Source organism: Etheostoma cragini, chromosome 2 (genome assembly GCF_013103735.1).
Source record: "Etheostoma cragini isolate CJK2018 chromosome 2, CSU_Ecrag_1.0, whole genome shotgun sequence".
Classification (NCBI taxonomy): domain Eukaryota; kingdom Metazoa; phylum Chordata; class Actinopteri; order Perciformes; family Percidae; genus Etheostoma; species Etheostoma cragini.
The window spans coordinates 25,590,611-25,616,091 of NC_048408.1; the positions used below are offsets into that span (position 1 = coordinate 25,590,611).

A 25,481-nucleotide genomic window follows, 5' to 3' on the forward strand; every position below is an offset into this window, starting at 1 on the left:
CTGTTTAATGTTTTGTCACTGTCAACCTGCTACAATGTAAAAGTATGTTCTAATGCAAAATATGTAAACGTTAAGAAGATGTATACATTTTTGTATAACAAAGTTTAAAAACCATTATTTCCTTGGAAAGGAAAAAAATTAAAGACTGTTTCTTAGAATTTGTTTTCTGTCTTTTCTGTTCCCAAACTAACTCAATCACAGCACTGGACATTTAGAGTTAGTATCATACATCCAGGTGTTACACACACATCTCTTATGTCCACTCAGTAAGAATGTACATGACTACAGTAAAATGTTAATATATTTGCATTTTATTTCAATAATACTTAATTATAGAGCAATTTTCTGATGGGCTAAAAACCGACCATTAATAAAAAGAAAAGGGTGACATTTAAAAGCGACGTTGAATAGGTTTTCAGCTGTCATCTAAGAATGTTCGCATGCTAAATCATTTCTCCCCGGCAAGAACACTGCCAGAACTGAACCTGGTGGGCCTCAAACATTTAAAGCATTTATACTTTTTTTGAAGAACTTATGTCTACCATCTGAAATTGTTCTCTGTACACAGTCATGCTAAAGTACGGCCATAGGTCATTTTCCGTAGGAAATGCACAGGTGGACAAATTTAATAACTAATGCTGTCATTAATTGTAACACCTGTCCTTTTCCCATCATGACCAGTCAAAGGCAGCTGTGAAAAAGACTTAGATTTTTTTTTTTTTTTTAACCAAAGTGAAACCCTAGATGTTTGACAACACATTTCATCGTGCGGTAAAAATCCATAGATCCTGTATAGCAAATACTGCAAGTTAAAAGTAGAATAAGTAAAATCACATTTTTAACATTAAATTACCCAACATGGTGTTTGATACGGCTCGCCTTCAGTCACCTTATGAAACTGCCATCTGTCTTCCAGGAGAACAAATTGTATCTAGAAGACTTTCAAACTCCCCCTCAGCATGTGTTTATGACAAACTGATTTTGTTAGTAAAACCAGGAGCCAAAATGCATACGTCTGAGAAGGCAGATCAGACCCAAGGCAGATGGTAATTTGTAACTTCTCAAGGCCATGAAAAACATTTTACAGTACTGTATTTGACTTAAACTTTCCTTTACATACATTTTGCCAAAAAGAAACGTCTGAGGTAAAGGGAGTCTTATTGGGAAGTCTTTTTATCTTCATTAATTTTACTTGATGCATACAAGAGGAGGCATCATTGGAGTGAAAGATGTTTTGATAGTGCAGGTTTGTATTCATTCCAACAGAGGACCAGGTCTCTGTTCTCAAGACCCTTGCTTGACCTCCATAAGGCACAAACCCGGAAGGTAGCCATGAGCACTAGCGAGAAGAAAAGAGGAAGTTTAGAAATATTTAACTTGGTAGCAGATTTTCCTCGGACTGTCGGAGTCCTCACCTGGTGTATCCGAGCAGCACGACTACAGACAAGGTCCCTTCTGGGAGAGATCTGAAGAGCTTCTGTAGGCGGCAGTCCAACTTCCCCATCATGAGATCCATTTCCTGGTCCTATATAGATTACAAATCACATTACATTACACAAGTCTTCATCACATGTGGTCAAAAAATGGATGGCACCAGAGACAAAGCCATTTTAACCTTCATCAAAATCAGCCTCTGTTTGTCAGGCTCAGCTCTGCTGTGGCCTAGTGCGTCAGCAAGCTGACTAAGAAAAAATGCACTGGCACACAGAGAGGCAGGTCACCCATTTTCACTGGGACCGACCTATTTATTAATTTATATTCCGAACAGTGACTTTAGGAATCTGTGACAACCAACCGGAGTCAACACACCCTTAAATTTACCTGAGAACTGGTGTGCATGTGAGTCCTCTCCTCGTCTTCTGCTGCTTCATTCTCAGGCTCCACTGTGGTGATCGGCATTGTCACGGCAACCCATGAGGGTAAGTGGGGTGGCGTGAGGGATGGACAGACGAGGTACTTTTCCTTCCAGAGATCCTCAGAGGAGCTGAGGGCTACATGTTTGCCCTCTGAGCTCTCAAACTCTGTCGACCAGAGACGCTTGTATTACAGACACACACAAACTGTGTTTGAACAGTGCAACAAGGAATAAAGCCACCTACACATGAGCCGCGGCAAAACCGCAAAGGTGTGGCGCAGAGCAAAGAGCAGGCACGTTCTGGAACGCAACTAGGTAAAAGCTGCCCCTAGTGAGCCGGCACCGCTGTACCCAACGAAAACAATGAGGGCAAAAGTGGTTTTACCGCAAATCATCTCTATGCGGCTTAATGAATAATAAAGCGTTTTACTCACTTATGTATGCATGTTTTGCACGTTTTCCAGGTTTGGCAAGCAGGACGACTCTCTCCACTGTACCAAAGTGACCAAATGTCTCTCTGACCGTCTCCTCGGTCAGTTTAGACTTTGTTGTAGTCGTGAGATGCGGCCGTTGACCATTCACTTTCCCCGAGGGCAACCCGTTTGCTGTTTTAACAGAACATTTGGCATCTGACGTGTGTCCATTGACCCTGGCAGATAATTGTATGCTCTCAGCGCCACTGGGATTTAATTTAACAGCGTAGAGGTGACCGGTGTTGAGACTGTCGCACGTCAGAGTATCAAGGGTCAGATCCAAGTCGAGCATTGACTCGTAAACAGGCCTCTGGACCTAGAAAAGGCACACACAGGCAGACATGTTGGAGATACCGCAGTCTACAAACGTTTTGGACTAACTTGAACTGTAATATAAAGAGAATAAGTGAAAGAAAGGAAAAGAAAAACAGGAAGAGAGTAACCTTGATGGACTGTCCCTGCACTTCAAGTCCATTCAATGTTTTTAAAGCCAGCATAGCTCCCTCTAGCAGCTCAAACTCTACCTCTGCATGAACCTGGAGACCAAACATCATCAGACAATAAAGGTACGATTAATAACGCATGTCCAAAAAGGGGAGAAAAATCTGATTTAACAGCCCAAGTTTAAGAGAAACTAAACTAGTAATTATCAGCATATCAAAGGCACATTTAGTTGTTGATGTGTTCATCTGTGACAGAAATACAGCTTATCAATTGTAAATTAAAGTTTCATAATTTAGGTGAGATGTACCCTGACAGTTGTGTTCAACATTTTGATATTTTGAACCGGTCCACAGCAACAAAACAGCCGCCTCACATCCCTCTCAGAGAATGCCGCAGGGAACGGCCCGGCAAACACTACACACATATCTCGAAGGTGTGCACACACCTGCAGGGCAAACACACACATTAAGTAGTTCATCAAAACAACACCTAGAATGTACCATGTTGTGAATAAATGCCTCACCCTCTGGTGCTGGTGCTCCAGATGAGGGTAGCTCCTCTTCAGGTGGTCCGAGAGGGAAGACAACTGGAGCACTGAGAAGAACGGACACTTGGTCCGTCTCCGGAAAGAGGCCAACACCTTAAGGAGACGAGACGAAGCAACCGGTGGAGGATGAGAAGAGTTAAGGGGAGGATGGTGAGGAAAGAGAAGAAAGACAGCGGACAGGTGAGTGAGTGCAGCAAAACCACATGTATGTGTATATTCACCTATATGAACAACAATCATTTGAGTCTACTTCATTCATCTTGCGGCTCTCTGTCACTTTATAGTTCACTGTCAAATTAGGCAGCAATGCCACTAAAGAATTTTTCATCAAAACCAGATACTTGAAACAGAACATCTAACTATCCAACAAATAGGTAAACCAGCAAACCCTCTACGAGGATTGCTGTATATGCAGCATAATCCAAAACAGATCGATGAATAGTTTAGGAAACCAAACTAATTTAAGAGTGTTTGATCAGATAAAGGTCAGATGACAGTTAGTCTCTGCAGAGGCGTTGTTGCTCCGTAGCGCCGCCCAAGACGATTGCGATTGGTTTAAAGAAATGCCAATGAACCAGAATAGGTTTTTTGCTCCCATCCCAGAATACTGTGTGAAGTAGCCGGACCCTCCTTCACAGAGTTGTGGAGGAAGGCATGGCAATGTGCGACTAGGAGATGTCTCACCTCTTTGTCAGAGTTGTGCCACTGTTGATGGGACAGATCCAGGGCGATGTCACAACGCTTTCCTAAAAAGGCTACCGACCGGCCAAATGTCTGTAGTACGTCAGCAAACCTGCACGCGTAATAAAGATTCAGAATCTGTCAAATACAACGGCAGTAGAACGTGCGATGTGATTGGTTCACATTGGGAATGAAGAGCAGAATCCTTCTATTAAAGTAATTAAAACTATATTTTCCCCTTAAATCTTTTATTTTGGATTTCGTGGATGACGTTAAATCTTATAAACCCGTTTTGTTGTTGTGGAAATGATTCCGTAGGACAATTAAATCATAGACATTTGAGTAGCAAAACAAGTTAGAAAAATTGGTAGAGTGACTCAAACATTTCAAAAAAACGTTTTTCATAGTGCTTTTTCAAAAGCTACTTTTTAAACATGCTGCCACAGTATGGGAGTCATGACCCGGAAGCAATATGGTTAACCGACATAGTGTGGACATGGTGTGGACAAGACGTATACATATTGTATTGTACCTGGGACTTGGTGTGGGTGCAGGTGCAGGTTCAGAGCAAGTGGACTCCTTCTCCACTATCGTATGTCCCCACAGCTCCTCCATATGAAGTTCTACAACCTGCATACACAGAAAATATTAGATACATTGTGTGTGTGTGTGTGTGTGTGTGTGTGTGTGTGTGTGTGTGTGTGTGTGTGTGTGTGCGCGTGTGTGTGTGCGTGTGTGTCCTGCATGCGCATGTGTGTGTGTGTAAGAAAGCAATGGGTTACCCGACGAGGTCCTGTTTTAATAAAGTACTGAGCCAGCTCCAGGGCTGCCAGAGCATCCTCAGTGGGATTATGACCCTTGTTTTCTTCAATTTGTATTTGCCTACTGGGACACAAGTGGAAAAGGAAATGATTAGCCGTGGTGGGTGAGAGAGACAGAGAGAGAGAGACAAGGAGAGAGCGGGAACTTACTTCAACACGGTCTCAGCCAGGACTTTCAGTTTAAACTTCTGTCCAAACTCTTTCCTGTAGAGCAGTGCGGTGTCGATCACATGCTGGTGGATCAGCTGCAGTGAGGAGGACGCAAACATGATGCAGGTCAAAACTTCCAACTTTTATAGAAAAAGATGGAATTGCTACAGAACAGTTGTATGCCTCTGTCAACCAGTCAAGTTGAAGTTCCTGTCTATCCAGACTCCTATGACATATGTAGTGAAGACTTTGAAGCAATTATACAAAAACTTATTACATGTTTGTTTTTTTGGGGGGCAAAACATGGCTGCTTCAACCCGGCAGCACAGAAAATCTACACAATCACCCCAGTTTAAAAATGAGTTTAGTAGTCGACCAAATGTGAAATATGTCTGAAAATGTCCGCTTCTGGTCTGGAGTTATGGCGTGATGAGAGAAAACTAATCAGTTCATCCTTGAGTTTAAGTCAACGTGTTGGGCCGAATGTGAAGAAATTCCCTCAAGGCATTCCTGAGATATTGCGTTCAGGAGAAGAGATTGTTAAAGCTACGAAGACCACAGATGGTGTAGGGATGTTTTTGCTGAACACACACTTCTCTCTACGAACATTTAAAAAAACCTCATCTGCCCTCAGATTCCAGACAAATTTAAACTACCACACTCAACAACAACGTCAACTCAGAACCTTGTCCTGATAATGAGATTGTAAAGATACTTTACTGTCACATACACATTTTGTACATGTAGCAAAACTCATTCTCTGCATGTAACCCATCCCTCAAAGGAGAAGTGGGCAGCCATTTACTGGGGACCAACTCCAGATCTGAGCCAGTGCCCGGAGAGCTTAGTACATGTTTTTTGATGGTGGGGGAAACCGGAGAACCCGGATACATGGGGAGAACATATAAACTCCACACAGAAAGGCCCGGAACGACCTGGATTCTAACCCAGAACCATCAGTGCTAACGTTTGGGCCACCACGCATGCTACATGCAGACATTAAAATATCAAGTAGGATCTCACTTTCAGAGCCACTAGGTCGTTGTTTATGGAATGTCCCACCAGAACTGCGTCGCTGGGCAACAACTTCCTGAGCTTCACTTGAACGTCCCGCAGGGTGGTTCTGATTGGCTGCAACATCTCTGCGGTTATACCAGAGAACCTATCAGGAGGCACCCAGAAGCAATAATGTGTATTAGAAATCAATTTGAGTGTGTGTGTGTGTGTGTGTGTGTGTGTGTGTGTGTGTGTGTGTGTGTGTGTGTGTGTGTGTGTGTGTGTGTGTGTGTGTGTGTGTGTGTGTGTGTGTGTGTGTGTGTGTGTGTGTGTGTGTGTGTGTGTGTACCTGGTGAGGTAGTTGAAGATTCGGTTCAGAGGTTTCACCAGATCGTCCAGGACACAGTTCCCATCACTGTCCACCAAAGAGACACGAGCCAGCTCATATCCCTTTTCTGTTTGAACCTGGGGCACAGCATTATACTTATTAGTCTTGTTTGAAAATGCATAACTGCATTATACAGTGGAAAGCGGAAATTAAGGATATTATTGAGAGCATCTCACCATTTCACAGTCAATTCCATACAGAGGGCTGTTGTCAGTCACGCTGTCATCACTGTCTGTGGAGACATATTCCTCAAAACCTGGCATTCCTGTGTCACAAACAGAGACGGTCGAGACGGTGACGCAAGCAGGAGGGACTGAGATTATGTCAACATAGTCTCGCTTTGCCAGACCTTCCTCCACAGCGCTGCAAAGGAGGGTCTGGCTCACCGGTCATCACTCTAATGGCCATGGCATTTATAGAATTAACTGCGAAAGCTGCAGTGAGTGATGCTGTTGAATTGCTTTGCATTTAGTCTCACTGTGCCAGACCTTCCTCCACAGCGCTGCAAAGGAGGGTCAGGGTAGTCCACATAGCAATCAGAGCTGGGAGAGAGCCGCGGGAAGGAACTAGTTTTGGTGGAACATCAAAAGACGTCTTTAGTCGTGAAACAGTCGTAAATCTTACGCTTTCTTTGGGTTGTTACTTTAAACTCAGGTCGATTTATGAGGAATATGGTTACTTCTCCTCAGATCTCTGCAGGGTAAATCCAGACAGCCAGACATTTGGGCTGGATATCCGTTACCTTGGGCTGTCTTTGTGTTCGCATTTTAAACTCCGGTCAATTTATGAGGTGTTATGGTGCTATGGTTAACCTTTTCTCAGATCTCTGCAGGGTAAATTCAGACAGCTCGCTAGACTACCTGTCCAATCTGAGTTTTCTGTTGCGTGACTAAAAACAACTCTTAAACGCACACATGTTCGACCCAAAAAGGTTTCTTTCAGAAGCTGTTCTGCAGCGGCACAATGGATGCCGTCGGGCGCTTAGCCGACCAATAACGATTGTGATTGGTTTAAAAAATCCAAATTAACCAGAACACGTTTTTCTCCCATTCCAGAATGTTGTGTGGACTAGCCGGACCCTCCTCCGCAGCGCTTTGCAGGAAGGCTATTTTGCAGAGGCTATGTTGCAGTGTTTCTTCATAGTAGATACATGTAAAAATGCTGGCCTTGCATTTTAGTTAGTAAAAGTAAAAATAGAGCTTTTAAAAAACTAAAACATGGAGAATGCCTGCTAAGACAGTCGAATGCAGAGGGGCAGTACAAAGCCACTCACCTTTGACGGGGAAGTGTTTCTTGATCATCTCCTCCTGGGTGAGCACATACGCTGTCAGTCCTCTCCTCTGAGTCCCAAACTTGGTGATTACTGGGTGACTCCTAATTGCTGCGACAGTGTGTAATACAAGAGCAACAACACTGAGAAAAAACACAAAACTAAAGCTAATAATAATGTTCTGACTATAGAGTCAAATGGAACAATGAAACACTATTTGTACATTTAATCACCTTTAACATCTGAATACGTTTTTTTCTCTTTTTAAGTGCTCATATGCTCCTTTTCAGGGTCATAACTGTATTTAGAGGTTATATAGAATAGGTTTACATGGTTTAATTTTCAAAAAACACCATATTTCTGTTGAACTGCATACTGCTGCAGTTCTATTTTCACCCTGTGTGCTGAGCTCTCTGTTTTAGCTACAGAGTGAGGCATCCTACTTCTGTTCCATCTTTGTTGGGAGTCTCACACGTGCAGTACCTAGATAACGCTAGCAGCTAGGCGAGCATTATGACATTCCATTGTCATGGAAGTAAAGGCTGGACTACAGTAGAGCTGTTTGGAGCAGTGTGTGAACAGTGTTTCTGATGATGATAAGTTAACGATGATAAGGAGATGATAAGTCCTTTTGGGCTATTTCACTTTGTAAACCTATAATGTGCACAAAAAAGATATGTAACACAACAAAGGAAAGGGAAGAAGCCAAAAAGCATAATTTCATTTTACCATCTTAATACGTTTAGAAAATATTTAAACAGTTAACTCTACAATAGCCTTAAATAATAAGGAAAGGGTGAATTGTGTGGGATACAGGATTCTTTTTTTAATAACCAAACTAAAAAAACAATATCTACTCTCCAATTACACTGATAATATCTTCATATATTACCCAAGTACACACACTCAGAACATATTCACCTAAGATTCTCACCTTTGTGCAGTTCACTGGATCCATTGTGTCTTTGGAAAAGAATTGGACAAGCCGATTTAGGAACTTCACTGCTGAAGATTCCTGACGCCAGGTCAGTAGACGGAGTAAAGGTGAGCCTCTGATCCAGCCAGATAAAAAAAATAAAATCAAGGATCAGTGTTAACCCAAAACACAAACAATGTGAATCTATAACTGGACATCACCTCTGGTTACTTACAGTTGTGTAGCTGGTCCTGAGGTGTCGCAGGGTGAGGTAGTGTTTGTAAAAGTGACTCTGGGTCAAGCCCTCCACGATCACCACGTTCACAGCTTCAACCTTCTTCTGATGCTGGAGACGACACCAACTGGAAGAGAAACGGGGATATGAAGACAGAAAATTGAGACTAGGTAAGTATAAATGAGGTAGATTAGGGACAGACCGATTATTGGCCCTGGCTGATTATTGGGCCGTTGGTTGCAAATTATCCGTATCGGCGTTTTATTTGCCTGATAATGATAAAGTTAATTTATCAAAAAGTGCGCTACTTTTGCTCCGCTACAGCTCTCTGCCTGTCTGTCTTTAACTGTGTATTATGTTGATAGTTTATAATGTATTAAATAATTGCTTTAAGTATTTAAACAAGGTTCTGTGTTGGATTTTGTAACATTCCAAAATCGTAATTTTGATTTAAGATTTTAATTTTCATAGTAAATACATGCCGGTTCCAAATATTGGTTACATTAACTACTAATAACCGGTAATGGCATTGTGAATAAGACTTTTAGGATTTATAAATTTGATAAGGACAATGAACATTAATCAACATTTCTTGGCTAATTTTCCACTGCTAGCTACCTAGCATGAATGTGTTTAACTTTAAAAGGATTGTTGAGATTGTTGTTGGAGCGCAGGGGCTAGGGCTGGGCGATACAGAGAAAATCAAATATCATGATATTTTTGACCAAATGCCTCGATATCGATACTGCAACGATATTGTAGTGTTGATTATTGGTGCTTTCATAAAAGATTTACACAGTAAGATTTTTGATAAATAATCACCAATAATGTGGATATAAAGACTAAGTGAGTAAAGACAAATAATAGAACAGTTACAACAGTCTGGTAAGTTCAGAAAAGGACATCACTTTACTGTAATGCAGCCTTTAAACCCAGGAAAAGAGAACACTTATGCAATATTAGGACATTACAATATCCAAAATCAAAGACGATATCTAGTCTCACATCACAATATCGATATAATATTGATATATTGCCCAGCTCTAACAGGGGCACAGTAAAAGGGCATTACAGAGAGTTATTTGATGAAAGCTGATGAAGTAAATAACATCTTACAGTCATTACCTGGGCTGTTTAATGCCACCTGTTTTCCCCAGAGCGGCATAGTGCAGCAGCTCTGTCAGCTCATTCAGTGTAATTGGTTGATGAAGGCGATCGGGCAACACAGAGATCCTCTGAGAGCGGGAGGAATGTCCACACTCCAGCAGCTCCTCGCTCTCCTGCTCAGTTTTGAATCTCTTGGCATCCTCATGTGCTGTGGGGGCGATGGCTTTTCTCTTCCTTCTGTTGCATGTTGCTGCTGATGTCGAAGGTTCCATGTTCAAGATTATGATTCTACTGGAAGGTTAAAAAAAAAAGGATTCGTGAAATTACAATGTCTACAGGCTGTCTGATGTCAAACTGTTATAATATGAGCAGAACTTTATGTATGTTTAAGATTCCTTTGGAAATTAGTATTGTTTTACCAACTAGGGCTGTGTAACAAAGCTCAGTGTTGCATGTACTGAGCACAACGTGTAACTTTGAATATCGAAAATTGTAAGTTACGTTTAAAGTGTTGTTTACATATTCTTTGAGCAGATATTTCCTCATTTAAATCCTCATTTTCAACTGTATTATTGACTGTGGTTGCTTTGTGCTAAGACTCAAAAAATAAGACACAAACACAGAAAAAGATAAGGAACATGAGCTATGTAGGTGATTTAAAAAAAAAAATAATGGTCAAATATAGTACATGTCCCTAGCCCTATCCACCCAGCACCGGAGACATTCAGGACATTACTTTGGAGAGACAAAACAGAGTTAAAGGTTAGTAGTTTTTATTTTATTTATTTTTTTACATTTTACAGTACAACAACCCTCAGTGGGAGGAATGCAGTGCTTTACGTATAGTCCAGGTATCATACAACATTCAGCCCAAACCCACCCTTTACGGTGGATTGCACAAGTAACGCTGACATTTTAATTTTTAATAAAAGCTGGTGATGTGGGTTAATGTTGATTACGTAATCTGTAAAGCAACACAATGATTATTGGGATAAGCAGATTGTCTTAAATTAGGCTATATGCTGTTGTACTTGGGCTACTGTCCTTATCCCATTATGAGGGGATATATGTATGCTCTATTTGTGCTGCAACTGTTAGGTAAATAAAGGAAGTGTAAGATGTATCTGTAAAGTTAGGTCCGGGTGAACTGAATCCAGTGCCTTTCGGCAGGGAATCTGAACTTTTACATGTGTACAAAGATACTTAACGTGCCAAACTAAAGGGAGCACTAGAGTAACAGGTAAACTAGGGACACACACTTAACGTTAGCTGGCTATACAAATATAATTAAGGAGTATTTATATGTTGAGTATAAGCGTGAGAATAGTAACGAGAAAAAATAAGATGTAAATACCAGATATAATTGGTCCTGCGGTTTCCAAACTCATATTTTTACACTATAGAAGCTAAAAACACATGGTTAAAGGACAGGCGCTGTCCCACGTTATAATTTGTGACGTAAAGTTCATAATGCTAGCACTACTTCCGGGTTGTAAATTGACCTTAAAAATAAACTCATGTAATGACCGTTATAATGTGTTTTAGTACGTAAAGGCAGCTAAAATTACTTTGGGTTTTAAAGATTTAACGAAATCACATCTTACAGATCAGACTGTCATCGGCATATAAATGTATTTGATTTATAATGTCTATGGGCTGCAGTGATTTATGCTTTTGTTTTTGTGACAACATGGTGTAACCGGAAATGCTGGTCGTTCAGTTTCGGCGACTTTTCTGTGATCGACAGTTCTGCAGTTGGTTGTAATGACTAGCAGCCCTTGTTAATCAAGCTCAGACTGACCAACATTTGAAAAAACAGCGCGATTTTGTCTGCATTTTCTAACTAAACCCCCTTTATACCTTCATGCTTTGCAAAGTTAGTTACCCAAATTCAAGACGTTATGTCGACAAAGAAACTTGCCAAGTAAGTAACTGAATAACCACGAGCCTTTAACGATAACGTTACCGCGAAGACGAAGAAAAGAAATACATTGTTTCAGGTTCTACGGTTGCTAGGCATTGAGTTCTTGAATATTTTATATTAAAACAATTTGTGTTTTAAAATGGTCAACATTTTCTTACCCTATACATTGTATTTACTAGTTGTAGTACATTAGTATTGTTATTTCCACTAAAATTTGGCAAAAACATGTCTGGCTAACGTTGCGGTTAATATTAGCTTTAGCGTTAGCCTACTGTAATTCTTGTTTGTCTTTCTGCCTTTACAGAGAACTGGGATTACTGAGGCAGCGGAGTCAGTCCTCTACTGGGTCAAAGAAATCAGGGTTATCAAGTGAGTAGGATTATTTGCATCAATAGTGTGCATACAGACCAACAGAGATGTTGAGACTTGATCCCCTCTTCATTACATGTATGTTTACACTAGATTACACTGTTGCCCTTGCAACTGTATAATACTGTCTGTTTTCTTTCAGATCAAGAATTTTCATACCTGATTGTGATAGATTTTGAGTCCACTTGCTGGAGAGAGAAAAAAAACGTCACCCAGGAAATTAGTAAGTAGCCCTTTATTATATTTCTTTATTTACAGACTCAAAGTCCAGGTAAAAAAGTACACTCATCACATTACAAAAATGGTTCAGACCCAACATAAACATAAATACATATAGACAAACTTATCCCCAAAAATATCACAAAAGAAACACACATACATACAAATCTACAAATTGCAATGTCCAATAATTAAAACAGGTACAGGTGCGTGTTCCAGTGATTCCAGAGTTTTGACAAGTATCTGGTATCCCTAAGTGCAGGATTGACTATAGCGTTTAAAATTGTATTATTTGACTCAGTTAATCTGCATATACATCTGTACATAAACCTCCTCAGCACAGCGTGGAAGGTGGGAACATTACAGGTCACACACAGATGGCTAGCATTGGTTCATCTTGGACGCTTCATCAAAATTCTAAATGCATCATTGTATGCCACCTTTTAAATGTCACTTGTCAGCCATTTGTATTTTTCACCCTTGTTGCTGATAACATAGGTGTCTCTTTCCTTTTTTCCTTCAATGCAGTTGAGTTCCCTGCTGTTCTGTTGAACACATCCACAGGGGAGGTCGAGTCTGAGTTTCATAATTACGTTCAACCCCAAGAGCACCCCATTCTGTCCGAGTTCTGCACTGAGCTGACTGGGATTACGCAGGTGACAGTTTAAATTCACAGCTACGAACATTTGAGTGCACTTTCTGGGGCCTTGTGTTGTACATACTTTTACTTTACTTCTGACATCTTTGTCCCTTTTTCTCACAGATGCAAGTTGAGGCAGGGATACCCCTCCAGATCTGTCTTTCTCGGTTCAGCCGTTGGCTGCAAAACATGCAGCTCGAGATGGGTGTGGTCTTTCCCAACAGACAACTGAAATCTTCTGCACCTTCACCTTCCCAAAAACGGTGTACTTTCCTCACATGGTCAGGTAAAATTCAATTGTTTGTTCTACACATCTTAATGGTCGGTCTCTGCCTCAGTTTGTAAGGCTATTTCCTGCACTGGAGACCAGAGCTAAATATCAACTAGAATGCCGTTTTTTTTTTTCATTTCCATTTGCACTGCGCATCAGATTGGGATCTCGGAGTTTGTTTGCACTACGAGTGTAAACGGAAACAGCTCCATAAACCTGATGTGCTCAACAGCTGGATAGACCTGAGAAGCACCTACAGGGTGAGTTCACTCACTTTGTCTTTAAACCTCTGTTCTCTTTAATGCTTCCTCATTTTTATGGCTGTACCTTAAATTAATTTTGCGATTGTTAAATGGACTGGGGTATTTACATTTTTTTATATTTAGTCTATATAAAATATGAACTATATTTTAAAGTTATGGCAATATCTCATCTGAAATCACTAGAATCCAAATTAATTCGGTTTGCTTATTTTGCCGACCAGCAGACCAAAAGGTATTCAATTATTAATGTAACCAGAAAAAGCAAATCTTCACAAAAAATGTAAATCTTCACAATTAAGAAGCTGTAACCAAGTATTCATTGATAAAACTTTCTATCAATTAACTAACATTTGGATTAGACCTAATCATTTAAGCACTACTCATTTTGTGATCAACTCCCATTTTTTTCTATTTTTCAGCTGTTTTACGATAGGAAACCAAAAGGTCTGAACGGGGCACTACAAGATCTAGGAATACAGTTTTCAGGGAGAGAGCATTCTGGTATAAACAAAGCAAAATTAATTTTGTCCAAATAAGTCCACATAGAAAATTGACACAATCTAATACTGTGTCTTGTTTTTACTGTTTCCTCAGGTTTAGATGACTCCCGAAATACAGCTAAGTTGGCAGTGAGGATGATGAGGGATGGGTGCGTGATGAAGATCACTAGGAGCCTGGAGAGGGTGAGTGGCCGTCATCCAACAATGCATCCCAACTTCTAAATCCCCCCCCCCCCCCCCCCCCCCCCCCCCCCAGCAAAACAGGTTATGGATGATAAATAAGTCTTTGTGGAGAAATCTTGTTTGGTTCAGAAAGAACTATGTGCAGAATGTTTTTTGTGATGCTCTTTTATATAAATAAACAAATATATAACTGGACTCTGGTCCAGGTTTTAGACTTTTGTACTTGATGCCTCGTAAAATTTGAAATAAATCTTTCCAGACACCAAAGACAATAGGAAGAGTAAGATAAGGAAACGTGCAGCGTGAGGGGACAATACAGAGTAGCACCAACAACTACTGACGGTACTTATTTGACTATACAGTTTCAAGAAAATATCAGGAATGAATTACTGATTTCATCTCTCATTTTATCTTATAGAAGCCATCAATGGTCAAAACCATGTTTGGAAACACTGCAGACAACAAGAAAGAAAAATCCAACACTGACAAAAAGGAAAACACACGTACAACTAACAAACCCTCATCTTCCAAGATTCCTCCCAAATTACGTCAGATACAATCACGTTCAGAGAACATTACGGGGGATTTGGAGACAAATCAGAACTCAAGTTCTGTTCAAATCTATCAAAGCCTGATCACTCCAAAGACACTGCTGAATGGTACAACTATGCCACTATGGGGATGCAGCAAGAGGCCGGTTACAGCAGTGTCTGTCACTAATATGTCCTCTTCCGTTCTGACAAATTGTCCTTCACCACTAATGAACAACGGCAGCCTTGTTCTGTGTTCTACCACTCTGGGCTGCCTTTCACATCTGCCACAGCCCAACCAGCCCTCCAAAACAGAAGCAGCAATAAGACGTGTGGAAGAAGCGGAAGGTGTAGAACTTTTAGTGGAAACTGAGGATAGGTGTGGTTCATATGATGATGTTGTGTTGGAGGAGGATGATGGCTTTATCAGTGAAACGGAGAGACGATTCAACGTTGATTATGTGTGTGGTTTTGACAGCGGATGTCATGTGTGGGAAGAACCTGATAATAAACATTCACTAGGCGGTCAGGTCACATTAAGGGACAAAATCAGAGAAACCGTGTGCGTTCAAAACAACTTCACAACTCAAAAGATGACCAGTGACTCACCAACAACTTCTTTACCTACAAAAAATGACATCAAGCTGCATTCAACAATCTCAGAGCCCATTACTCATTTTGCTGTGACTCGGGACTCAAAATCAAATCAGCACAAAATAGGACAAAGAACCTTTCTTCGAGTACAAGAAACGTCAGATGAGCCTCATAAAAACCCTAAAACAAACACATCCTCTGTATTCAGTCACAAACCCTCCATTCCAAAAAATACCTCCACCCCTTATACCTCATTTGCCAGACCCAAAGCAGTCGTCACACAGCACAAGAAGCACAAAGAGACTCCACAATCTTCCTTCACTATCTACACTGACCCAGCAAAACCCTCACGTCGCTCCTCAGGTGCTTCTTTTTGTGCCTCCAAGAGTGTCCTCTCCTCCCTGTCGACCAACACAGTCTCCTCACTTGCCAATCGTTCCTCCATTTCTGCGAAAGGAGGACAGAGGATCACATCCCCACTGTGTGCGTGTGGGCGTCGTGCAAAGCGCCAGTCCGTATCCAATGGTGGTCCAAACCATGGGCGAGGGTTTTACTGCTGTCCAGTCCGCCGGTCGGGCAGCGGAGGCAGGATCCAGAAGGGCTGCGAGTTCTTTAAGTGGGAGTCGGCGCTGATGAAAAGCAGTTCAGGGGACGCTCCTGCTGTCGGGTCTTCTGTCTCATTCCGTCAGAACAACTCGACTCTGAGCTGTCGGTCAACACTGAGAAAGAGCTATTAACTAGTTGGGGAGGACAACAAGCAGAGTGTGTGTTCTACCTCAGTCACATAGACTGCGATATGTTATTATATTGGTAACCAATCACCACAAAGACGGTGCTTCATTAATTGTATTTTGCTTCTTTCTGTTTTGTGACAAAGTCAAATCTGAATAGCTAAACTTGAAAAAGGGGAGAGCTCTTTTAATTAACTACTTACATCATTAAAAATCAAAGCTGTGATTTTATTGACATAGTGAATGCTCAATTCACTTTATTGATTCCAGTTTGGAAAATCAATTGGCTTTTATAAAGTTAAAATGCTCCAAAATACTAACTTGTTGCTTTTCTGTATTTTGCATCACAATGACGTGAATATTTGGCACAATGTTAGTAATTTTTTTTTACAAAAGAAAAATCTATCAAACAATAATGATTATATACTTAATTTTCTATGTGTGTACAGTAAAAAAAAATACTTTTGGCAAATGTGCTGTGGAGATCAATGAAATGATAAATAAAATGACAAATTGTCTGTTTTAATCATGATTTTGTTTCATGTTTTAGTTTTGCTCTTGGTCTTGACAGTTGTTTTTATCAGTGGTGGAAGAAGTACTCAGTGTTAAAGTTATTACGCTTCAGTAAAGGTCCTGCATTCAATATCAATCAATCCATTTTGTAACATGAAATCATACCAGGTACAGTTCCAGTGAAATGTTATTCCATCAGCTCCCTTGAACTTGTGCATTGTATCATCATAAAGCAGAAAGTGGCCGTCAGATTGGCACAAAGAAAAAGAAATAAGTTAAATATCAGCATCAAAATATACTTGAAGTCAAAAATTACTGCAGAATAGCCCATTTCACAAGCACATTTATGGTAGGATGGGATTATTATTAGTGATGCATTGTGTAAGCATCCCTTTAATGCAGTTGTAGTTGCAGCTGCTTAGGCGCTCATTTTTATCACTTTATATACTGCCTTAACATTTTGCAATATATATTTATTAGTGGATTCATATTTTGTGTTAATAGTCTTAATTTGTAAAGTAACCAGTTATAAAAGCTATGTGAAGTAAAAGTACATTTCCCTTTTTCAATGTAGTTGTAGAGGAAGTAAGCATCAAATTGAAATACTCAAGTAAAGTAAAAGTACCTCAAAATATGTACAGTACTTGGGTTAATGTGCTTAGTTACTTACATTCCACTACCAACATATTCTGTACAATCACCGCCAAAAAAAACAAAACAAAAGGTAAACAAGTAATCGCGAAAACGTTGAGGACTTTTGTCCCTCCTCGCGCACCGTACGGGGTGACCAAAAAACGTGCTATGTTGTGACTGAATGAGACATCGGTCCTTTGAAACCGCTGAAGTTCGTTGATTTGAACACACATTTAAACGGACAGTCAGTATCATTTTGTAACCTTCACGTGACTTTTACATTGTAGTGGCTACAGCTTTAAAATACCGGACATTTTCAGCCTCAACTGTTAAGCTAACGTCTAATAAAGCCGAGGGGGGGTAACCAAAACAACAAGTTAGCCCGCTGCTATTGAGCTTAAATACAAGGTTTTAATTCGTAGCTAAGCTTATCTGCTAATATGTCGACCGTGTCAAACGACTCGAGGAAACGGAGCAAGAAGCGGTATGCGGGGGGTCACCACAACAAGCGGTGGAAGGGTTCCCGGGAGCTGGAGATAGGCATGCAGGGGATCCTCATCACATGCAACATGAACGAGAGGAAGTGCACCGCGGAGGCCTTCAATCTGCTCAATGAGTACGCCGACACGCTCTATGGGCCCGAGAAGGTGAGTCCTGACATTAGTATTCGTCGTTATCTGTGATCAGCCTGGACTGTTTCACGTTAGTTCTTTACTAATTACCATGCAAGTTAGAGCAAGTGCACTGCACCCTACAGTAGTGGGAAATTGACGAGTTAATTGCATATTATTTTAGTTTTAGTTCCACATTGCTTTTTGTGTATTGCATAGGGGTAGCCAGAGCAAAAGCTTATTATTGTGCTAGTCAGGAATTAGAAATGTAACCATGCACCGATCTGACTTTTTCATACCGATATTGATACCTTGGTCTTTGTCCATCAGCCGCCGATCCAAGCTTATAATATTGTAAATTGAATATTTGGCTTTTGGACTGTTGTTTGGACAAAAAAGTCATTAGATAGGGGCACTTCTCAGTACTTCTTTAACATTTTAGAAACTAAACAAGAAATTGAGTTTGCAGAAGATATATGGTATTCTAAACATGCCTCTCATGATCACAGTTGCAAGCTAATAATGGGAGCACTAGTGAAGAGGAAGAGGCTGATGAAGAAGATGTTGATGTTGCACTTAAGAACGAAGTGGCACAGTTGAAAGCATCTGGAAATAAACAGGAGAGGCGCTTCCAAGCTTTGGACAGCGGAGCAAACAATGTCATCTTCATCAAAACTAGAAATCTGGGTAAGTAAAGAATTCTTTTTTTTGAACATGTTATTAACATGATTTGTTTGCCTCTGAGTATTACAGTGGCCACAATGTTTTTTTTCCCTCTCCTAGAATCTGACAAGTTGGTTCATCACATCCTCTCTGATCTCCACACCACCAAGAAGAAAAAGTCACGTGTGATCCTTCGGATGCTACCAGTGAGAAGCTCAAATTTACAACTGTCAATTATGATACATGTGATTTAACAGATGCAGTATAGAAACATGTTTTAAGTGTTTTGAAATGAGATGCAGACAGTTTTTTTTTAACCCTTAACAAGTAAAAGTATTGTTAAAAGTATATTAACAATAATTTAAGCTTCATCGGCCGCCGTGTTTTATTCTCGTTTTCTTACATCCAGGTAACTGGAACATGCAAGGCCTTTCAGGATGACATGGTAAAGTACCTGACTACTTTCCTGGAGCCCTGGTTCAAAACTCCAAACTGTGGTACCTACCAGATCGCCTTCAAGGCCCGCAACAGCAGCCACAACAAGAGAGACGAAATCATCAAAGCAATTGCAGGTAGTGTTGGACGCTAGATGAATGTTTTCATATGAGAATAAAGAATTTAAAAAAAGTAAATTTCCCAGAACTGACTTGTCTCTTGGGTTTCTGGACGTTGCAGGTCTCGTGGGGAAGCTGAACCCTAAGAACAAAGTTGATTTGACCAACCCAGAACTGACAATCATCGTGGAGGTCATCAAGGCAGTGTGTTGCATCAGTGTGGTAAAAGACTATACACTGTACAGAAAGTACAATGTCCAGGAAGTAATGAAAGAGGACACACCAAAGCCTGACGTGACCACAGAAAAAACGGATACGAACACAGCTGAGAAGAAAGAGAAACACGATGCAGAGGAGACAAACGAAGAAGAAGAGAAGAAAGGCGATGACGTCAACGTGCCGCAGGAGAACAAGGAGGCTGATAAGGAAGAAGTTGACGGGGAGTAAGGGCTCACATTTAGGGAAGCTGATTGTCAATCAGATTGTACATTTTCACAAAAAAAGTTTATCTTAAATTGCATTATATTGTAGTGATTTTGATTTAAAATGAAAGGTTCAAAGCAAAGATTAGCCAATTAATTTTTTCCACAACTTGAGTCCTTGTTTATCAGAACTCTGAATCATTTTCAGGATGTGTAGTGCCCCTGGTGATACTTTGAGCAAAGTTTCATGCTTTGTCAAGCCTTCTTGGTGTTTTAAAAATAGAGATTTTGAGGCTAGCGTACAAATGCCCCTAGGATTCCCATTTAAAAGGCCATTTGACCGGGGGAAAAAACAAGAATACAGTAAATCCTAAAAGTGACGATTCCGTCCTAAATATGCTTATAACCGAAGGTTTGACTCAGTTACATTCACAAAAAGACTCTTGGTTGCATTTTGGCGAGAGTTACGCTTTAATGTTTTTTTTATATTCATGAAGATATCTATGATATGTTAGTACCAACTTTATTGGGAAGTCAATTTTTAAATTAAGTATATTTTAAATTAACTGAACGTCACCATTCTGGAGCACAATATACATCAACTCAGTTTATTTAAAATGGCAAATTAGATTTGTCCTTTTTTTTTTACATTTTTACTCAAAGCAAAAGGGTTTGTTCAGATCAACTTGTGTGTCACATTTTGTAACTCTGTTTTTCTGTAACTGTTATTTCCTAAAGCAGTCCCTAAATTAAAGTTACCTATGTGTTTGAATGTTTTTGCCACATATCCTCATTTTATGGTACATTATGCTTCAGTGATTGACACCACAGGGGGACAAAACTACGTAACATAAAGTAAGTAGGCTACTTTGCTATTAAAAACCTGCCAGGTGTGTGAGGTCTTGCATTTCACACATGTTGTCAAATGTCCTGTAGGACATTATTAACCACCATTATCATTGAACAGGCAGTTCTTCTCTCTCACCACAAGATGGAGTTAATCCCTCATTTAGCATCATGGTCATTGTGTGACCAGTGTGCTCAATTTTCTACATAATCTTCTGGTAGAAATGGCTGCTTCAAATCATTTTGAAATGTCTTGCAGCTTTTTTAAAATATTAACAATACAGGCTTTTATATTGATGTAAAATGTAACGTCTCCTGACAGATATTTTTAACAGCCAAAAGGTGATAACTGGACCAGTAACCAATACAATGTGATGACAACAAACTGCTTGGCATCACATTGTCTTGGGTGAGTTTCTATACTGACAAAAAGTATCAATCAATGATGTAACCTAATAGGACCGCACAGCTGTGAATTGTCCTAATACTAACTGCATGCTAACATGATGTTTACAAGTAAAGTAAGTAAACAAGGTCCACCATTTTAGTTTTAGCATGTTAGCATCCTAACATGTTGTTCAGCACTTAACAATAAGGACATCCGAGCATGACGGGAGTGTAATGATGGAAAATGTAATGATTGTGGCGTCAAATTAAAATTCAGTTGATCACCTAAGTTATAACATTTCATCCTGAACGGAAAATGCATTTCTGTAACAAATTGCATGGCACGCCATCCAGTTGAGACATTTTACTCAAAGCCACAAATGTCAACCTCATGGTGGCACTAGAGGGAAAGTAAGGGGATCACCAAAGTCAGTGGGAATCATTGTGTGGGGAGGTTAAATGTCTGTAAAAACAATACATTTCATGGCAATCATTATAATAGCCATTGAGATATTTTAGTCTGGATAAAACTGGTAGACCAGTCAGCCGGCATTGCTATACCTCTTGAGCAACACCAGGGTAACAAATCAATTAAATATGAGAACTACTTTCGGTTTTTGTTTGCTATGTTTGGACAGGTCTTGCATTTGTGACTCTTGCATGAGCTACAGTATATTTATTTTCCATTTACAGGTTCAAGCCAGAATGTGCTCATATTTCTGTAGAATTGTCCTGGGTATCTCCTCTGCATCCACCAAGCCTTTACACAAAGGTCATGAACAGTTTAATAGTTTATCTTTTGAAGACATTATACAGAGAACTTGGCTTTGTTTTAAGCTGTGGGTAGAACAGTCTAAACTAAATATCTAAATTTAAGAGAAACTTAAAAAGGTTCTCTAAAACAAATATGGTGCAGTATGACCTGCACTAGTATTCAGTGAAGGACTAAGTCGTAATTCATAGGCATAGGCATAAGTTATTGTAAGGACTTCGTAGTTCTTTGTCATGTACACATAATACACATGCACAAACAGAATCGTGCATTTCTCTGCTCATTACACCTGGGCTGTACTGTTGTTGTGACCCGTCAGTCGTTATCTTTACCACATTCAGCTTAAACTCTCAAATTGCATTCTCACTGGCTCTCAGGTGCCCCAATCAGTGTGACCTGCTGACAAGCTTATAGCTCCAACACAAGGGGAAAGGATTGGATGTTTTCAGCCTGCCAGCATGTTATTAGTACAATAGCAATTAGACTGTGTGACGAGACTACATAACGGCTCACACACAGGGATGCCTCATAATGATATCACAGTGGCAACATCTTAATGATATCGCTGCTCTCAGGTGAAATCTTAGTAGATAAAAACATATGGCCAAGGCACTTATATAATATTATATTTTAACAAATGTAGGTTGTTTTAAGTTGTATTCAATTAATTTCGAATCTGACCGTTTTAAATGTTTAACAGCATAATTAAAATCCAGAGAATATTTATTGTACTAACCAGTGTGTTGTCTACGTAAAAATAGCGTCTGATGTTTTAATTGGCCCCAAGGTCATTTATAATTAAACCTCAGTTGGCACAAAAACCTGTTTCTTTCCAACAAAATAGTCATACAAACACGAACACACTGTTCTGCCACCCAGGATTGTACGCTCATTCAGGTTTAAATGTCACAGCCCTGTGAAACAATTGCATCCACAGGCGCATGAGCACATAGTCCCCGGGGTCAGGATTAGCATCCATTGGTGTAGCTCCATATCTGACCTTTATGAGTGGCTAAGTAGTACTCTCCAGGGTCTCATTTGTCTCACTTTACCCGAACAATGCTCTCAGCCCCCTCACAACTGTAGCCTTCTCTCTCACAGTGCAGAATGAACAAGTCGAGGCTGAAATTGTTGAGTTTTAGCGATTTATTTTTGTGATGAAGAGGCAAGAGCCACACAAAAGTGCAAAACACTGGTCTAGATGACAACACATAGAAAAGTAAACCACACACACAGAAGATACATATGCACCTTTTCCACAATCCTTCCTTGCGATCAAATGTGTCACTCTAAAACAAAGAAGAAATACGGGAAGGAGGGAGACACAACAAAAACACAACAGCGAGAACGATGCCCCACAGCACACAAGCAAGACACACAGAAACAGACACACAAACAAACAAACAAGAAGCATTAACAAGTAGACCTGCACAAGATAAAAGGGACCGGACACACATACAGATAGAAGTGAGAGTGCTGTAGCACAAGGTTATATATAGCATGGACTTCAAGGATCCAGCAATGCTGAGCCAAAAGTCCAAAGTCCTTCCCGGGGCTCCACCTTTGCGAGCCGTGGAGAGCTCCATATACACGATTCACCAGAAAGGAAAGGCTCCAAGTTTGAATAGAGAAGTCATGAGGTGGTTTCTAACGGGTTGCAATAATTCTATTGGTCGCTGTAAGTCCATCAAAAACAGCACATTTTTGAGTTTTAGAGAGCTGGAGGGCTGACAGATCATTCAGAATCAAAACATTGACAGTAACAGGTACAGTATCATTAACGAGGGCAGATATTTTGGATGTTGTTCCAGAACTGACCAAACAAACAGCAATCCCAGATAATGTGAAGATATGTACTTTGAGCTTTTAGTTGGAAGAACATTCAAAAAGGACTGTTAATTACCTTTATGTGGTGCACTTCACAGGGGTGAGATATGTCCTATGAAGGACATTGTAGTGAATCTGCTGATGGTCTGGATTGCGTGATACTTCTGGAATGTTAGACATACATCATGCCAGTCAAGATCAATACCCAGGCCTTGGCAATCCCCTACCTCCTAATAGGAAGGCTAGATATTACCAAGAACTGATAAAGCCTCAATACCATACCACAGGTGTTTTGGCTGCATAGTAAATAACTTCCAGATATAATGGGTGGACCACACCATATGCCTTGAGTGCTGATCTTAATTGAAGGTAAAAAAAAGAGGAATGTGGTAGATGGAATGCCTTTTGTAAGTCAGAAAAGGGTAACAAGCCAACCTTATAAATAATGTTTAAAGTTGGGAACTGAGAGGTCACCATCCTCTTTCCTCCTCTGTAGAGTAGACATCTTAAGTCACGGCCTTTTTCCTTTCCAGATAAATTTAGATACTGCTGATTGTAATTTATGCCAATAACCAGAAGGAGGGGAAAGAAGTAGCATAGAGCTCACAAAATTAATCCTGGATAAAACATTAATTTTACCCACAGAGATACAGGCTTGAATAGACATGGGGAGACCCCTCCATGTTTTTCCCATATCCTTCAAAATGTTGTTCAGAGCACCAGAATAGTTATGCTTAACAATCGGGTTTAAGCAAGGGAAAACCTCAATGCCTAAATATTTAAACTGCTTAGCAATGGGATGTTAGGCATTATTGTTAAGGATCATTTAAATGAAGCAGTGCAGACTTTGGCAAGTTAATTTTAAAGCCTGATAAGGGTCCATACTCCTTGCATATTGTTAGGAGGTGAGGAAGAGACTGAGAGGGCGTTTTCTAAAAAAATAAAAACTTAAAAATTTTTCTGCAAATAGGTGAGAGGCGATGCTGTGTATTACAAATGCATATTGGTGACACCATAATCGTTTGGCAAATAGCTTGAGCCAGAGGCTCTAGAGAAAGGCATAATAGTGCAGGACTCAAGGGGCAGCCTTGGTGTGTAGATCCAAAAAACTGGAAACAAAGAGGAGGAGGTGCATCAGGTTAAGACTCGGGCTGAGGGGTTAGAAAACATAACTTTAGTCATACATAAACGTGTTACCAAAGCCCACCACCTCTAAGACTGACCATAGAAATGACCACTCATCCTTTTAAAGGCTTTCATTGCATCAAGAGAGAGAAGCAATATTCGGGTCTTGCTATCGTTTCCTCATCAACAATGTGGAGAAGGAGTCTAAGATTATCAGCTGCAAGTCTTGTTTTTACAAATCCTGAGTACACTGACTTTGATATATGGTACTCTAAACGATGAGCTAGTAGTTTTGCAAAGATTTTAAAATCTGAGTTAAGCAGGCTCAGAGGTTGATAACGCACTCTGTAGGATCCTTCTCCTTTTTCAAGAGTAAGGAGATCAACGTTGTGTTAATGTCCCTTGAAAATTCACCCTTCTCAATAAAGAAGTTAATCATGTCAAGAAGGAATGGGGCCAGTTGTTCCCAAAATGTTGCATGCAATTCCACTGGGATCCCATCAAAGCCCAGTGATGTTTTTGCATGTTCTATACTTTCAATCTTAGCTCCTCTAAAGTGATCCATTTGTCTAAGTAAGCTGATACCTCTGCTGATAATTGAGACAAGTCAAGCTGATTCAACTAGCTGTCACAATGGGTTTTATCCAAAGTAACCTCTGATTCATACAAATTGGAATAAAATGTCTGAAAGGACTTATTTATTTCAACAGGGTCAGTTCTAATATTACCATCTGAAGATTTAATAGTGGGAATATCTGCAAAATGGTCCCAGGACCTGATTGTCATGGTAAGTAGATGACTTGGTTTGGTTCCCTGAAAGTTATAGCTCTGTCTCGTTCTATGAATTAGCAAGTGATGTAGGATACATCTTTCAGTAAAGAAGTATTAAAGCGCCATCTAGCAGCACGTTGAAACAGACGGTCTAGAGTGGTGACACAAAGGAACCCTTTATGGTCAGACAATGCCACTGGAAGTAACAACTCTTTATCAATTGGATTAAATAATTGATGGGATGCAAAAA

The 25,481-nt window shown here is 40.1% G+C and overlaps 3 protein-coding genes across 5 annotated transcripts; 2 read left to right on the forward strand and 1 right to left on the reverse strand.

Annotated features, from left to right (window-relative positions):
- Positions 1-859: 859 nt before the first annotated feature.
- LOC117956487 (RNA exonuclease 5-like) lies at positions 860-11,333 on the reverse strand. Of its 3 annotated transcripts, XM_034891594.1 has the most exons (20): positions 11,238-11,333; positions 9,902-10,174; positions 8,777-8,903; positions 8,560-8,677; positions 7,629-7,736; positions 6,532-6,620; positions 6,317-6,432; positions 5,995-6,133; positions 4,972-5,066; positions 4,783-4,885; positions 4,533-4,630; positions 4,004-4,112; positions 3,296-3,412; positions 3,080-3,217; positions 2,772-2,864; positions 2,290-2,644; positions 1,822-2,021; positions 1,416-1,525; positions 1,267-1,339; positions 860-1,191 (listed from the first exon to the last, which is right to left on the reverse strand). In XM_034891594.1, exons 2-19 carry the CDS (start codon positions 10,153-10,155, stop codon positions 1,285-1,287), a joined length of 2,424 nt encoding a protein of 807 aa, XP_034747485.1. In that variant the 5' UTR covers positions 10,156-10,174; positions 11,238-11,333; the 3' UTR covers positions 860-1,191; positions 1,267-1,284. The 3 variants fall into 3 exon arrangements, with proteins under 3 accessions (XP_034747485.1, XP_034747483.1, XP_034747477.1); XM_034891592.1 differs by having other exon boundaries at positions 860-1,339; positions 9,902-10,171; XM_034891586.1 differs by having other exon boundaries at positions 860-1,339.
- A 304-nt stretch (positions 11,334-11,637) lies between these two features.
- On the forward strand, positions 11,638-16,561 carry eri2 (ERI1 exoribonuclease family member 2). Its single transcript, XM_034891600.1, has 9 exons — positions 11,638-11,807; positions 12,112-12,176; positions 12,319-12,399; positions 12,924-13,051; positions 13,159-13,321; positions 13,466-13,566; positions 13,989-14,070; positions 14,164-14,252; positions 14,671-16,561. Exons 1-9 carry the CDS (start codon positions 11,785-11,787, stop codon positions 16,111-16,113), a joined length of 2,175 nt encoding a protein of 724 aa, XP_034747491.1. The 5' UTR covers positions 11,638-11,784; the 3' UTR covers positions 16,114-16,561.
- An 821-nt stretch (positions 16,562-17,382) lies between these two features.
- thumpd1 (THUMP domain containing 1) lies at positions 17,383-20,275 on the forward strand. Its single transcript, XM_034891757.1, has 5 exons — positions 17,383-17,900; positions 18,374-18,551; positions 18,648-18,733; positions 18,937-19,099; positions 19,203-20,275. The coding sequence occupies exons 1-5, from the start codon at positions 17,694-17,696 to the stop codon at positions 19,526-19,528; spliced, it is 960 nt and encodes a 319-aa protein (XP_034747648.1). The 5' UTR covers positions 17,383-17,693; the 3' UTR covers positions 19,529-20,275.
- Positions 20,276-25,481: the final 5,206 nt, after the last annotated feature.

Coding starts and splice junctions, on each gene's coding strand:
- LOC117956487 (XM_034891592.1), bottom strand. CDS start 10,155: ATGGAACCTTCGACATCAGCAGCAACATGCAACAGAAGGAAGAGAAAA. Junction 8,904..9,901: donor GGTGGCATTAAACAGCCCAG/GTAATGACTGTA, acceptor TTTCTCTTCCAG/TTGGTGTCGTCTCCAGCATC. Junction 3,413..4,003: donor GGCACAACTCTGACAAAGAG/GTGAGACATCTC, acceptor CGTCTCCTTAAG/GTGTTGGCCTCTTTCCGGAG.
- eri2 (XM_034891600.1), top strand. CDS start 11,785: ATGTCGACAAAGAAACTTGCCAA. Junction 13,052..13,158: donor AGCTGACTGGGATTACGCAG/GTGACAGTTTAA, acceptor TTTTTCTCACAG/ATGCAAGTTGAGGCAGGGAT. Junction 13,322..13,465: donor TACTTTCCTCACATGGTCAG/GTAAAATTCAAT, acceptor ACTGCGCATCAG/ATTGGGATCTCGGAGTTTGT.
- thumpd1 (XM_034891757.1), top strand. CDS start 17,694: ATGTCGACCGTGTCAAACGACTCGAGGAAACGGAGCAAGAAGCGGTAT. Junction 17,901..18,373: donor CGCTCTATGGGCCCGAGAAG/GTGAGTCCTGAC, acceptor TCATGATCACAG/TTGCAAGCTAATAATGGGAG. Junction 18,734..18,936: donor TGATCCTTCGGATGCTACCA/GTGAGAAGCTCA, acceptor TCTTACATCCAG/GTAACTGGAACATGCAAGGC.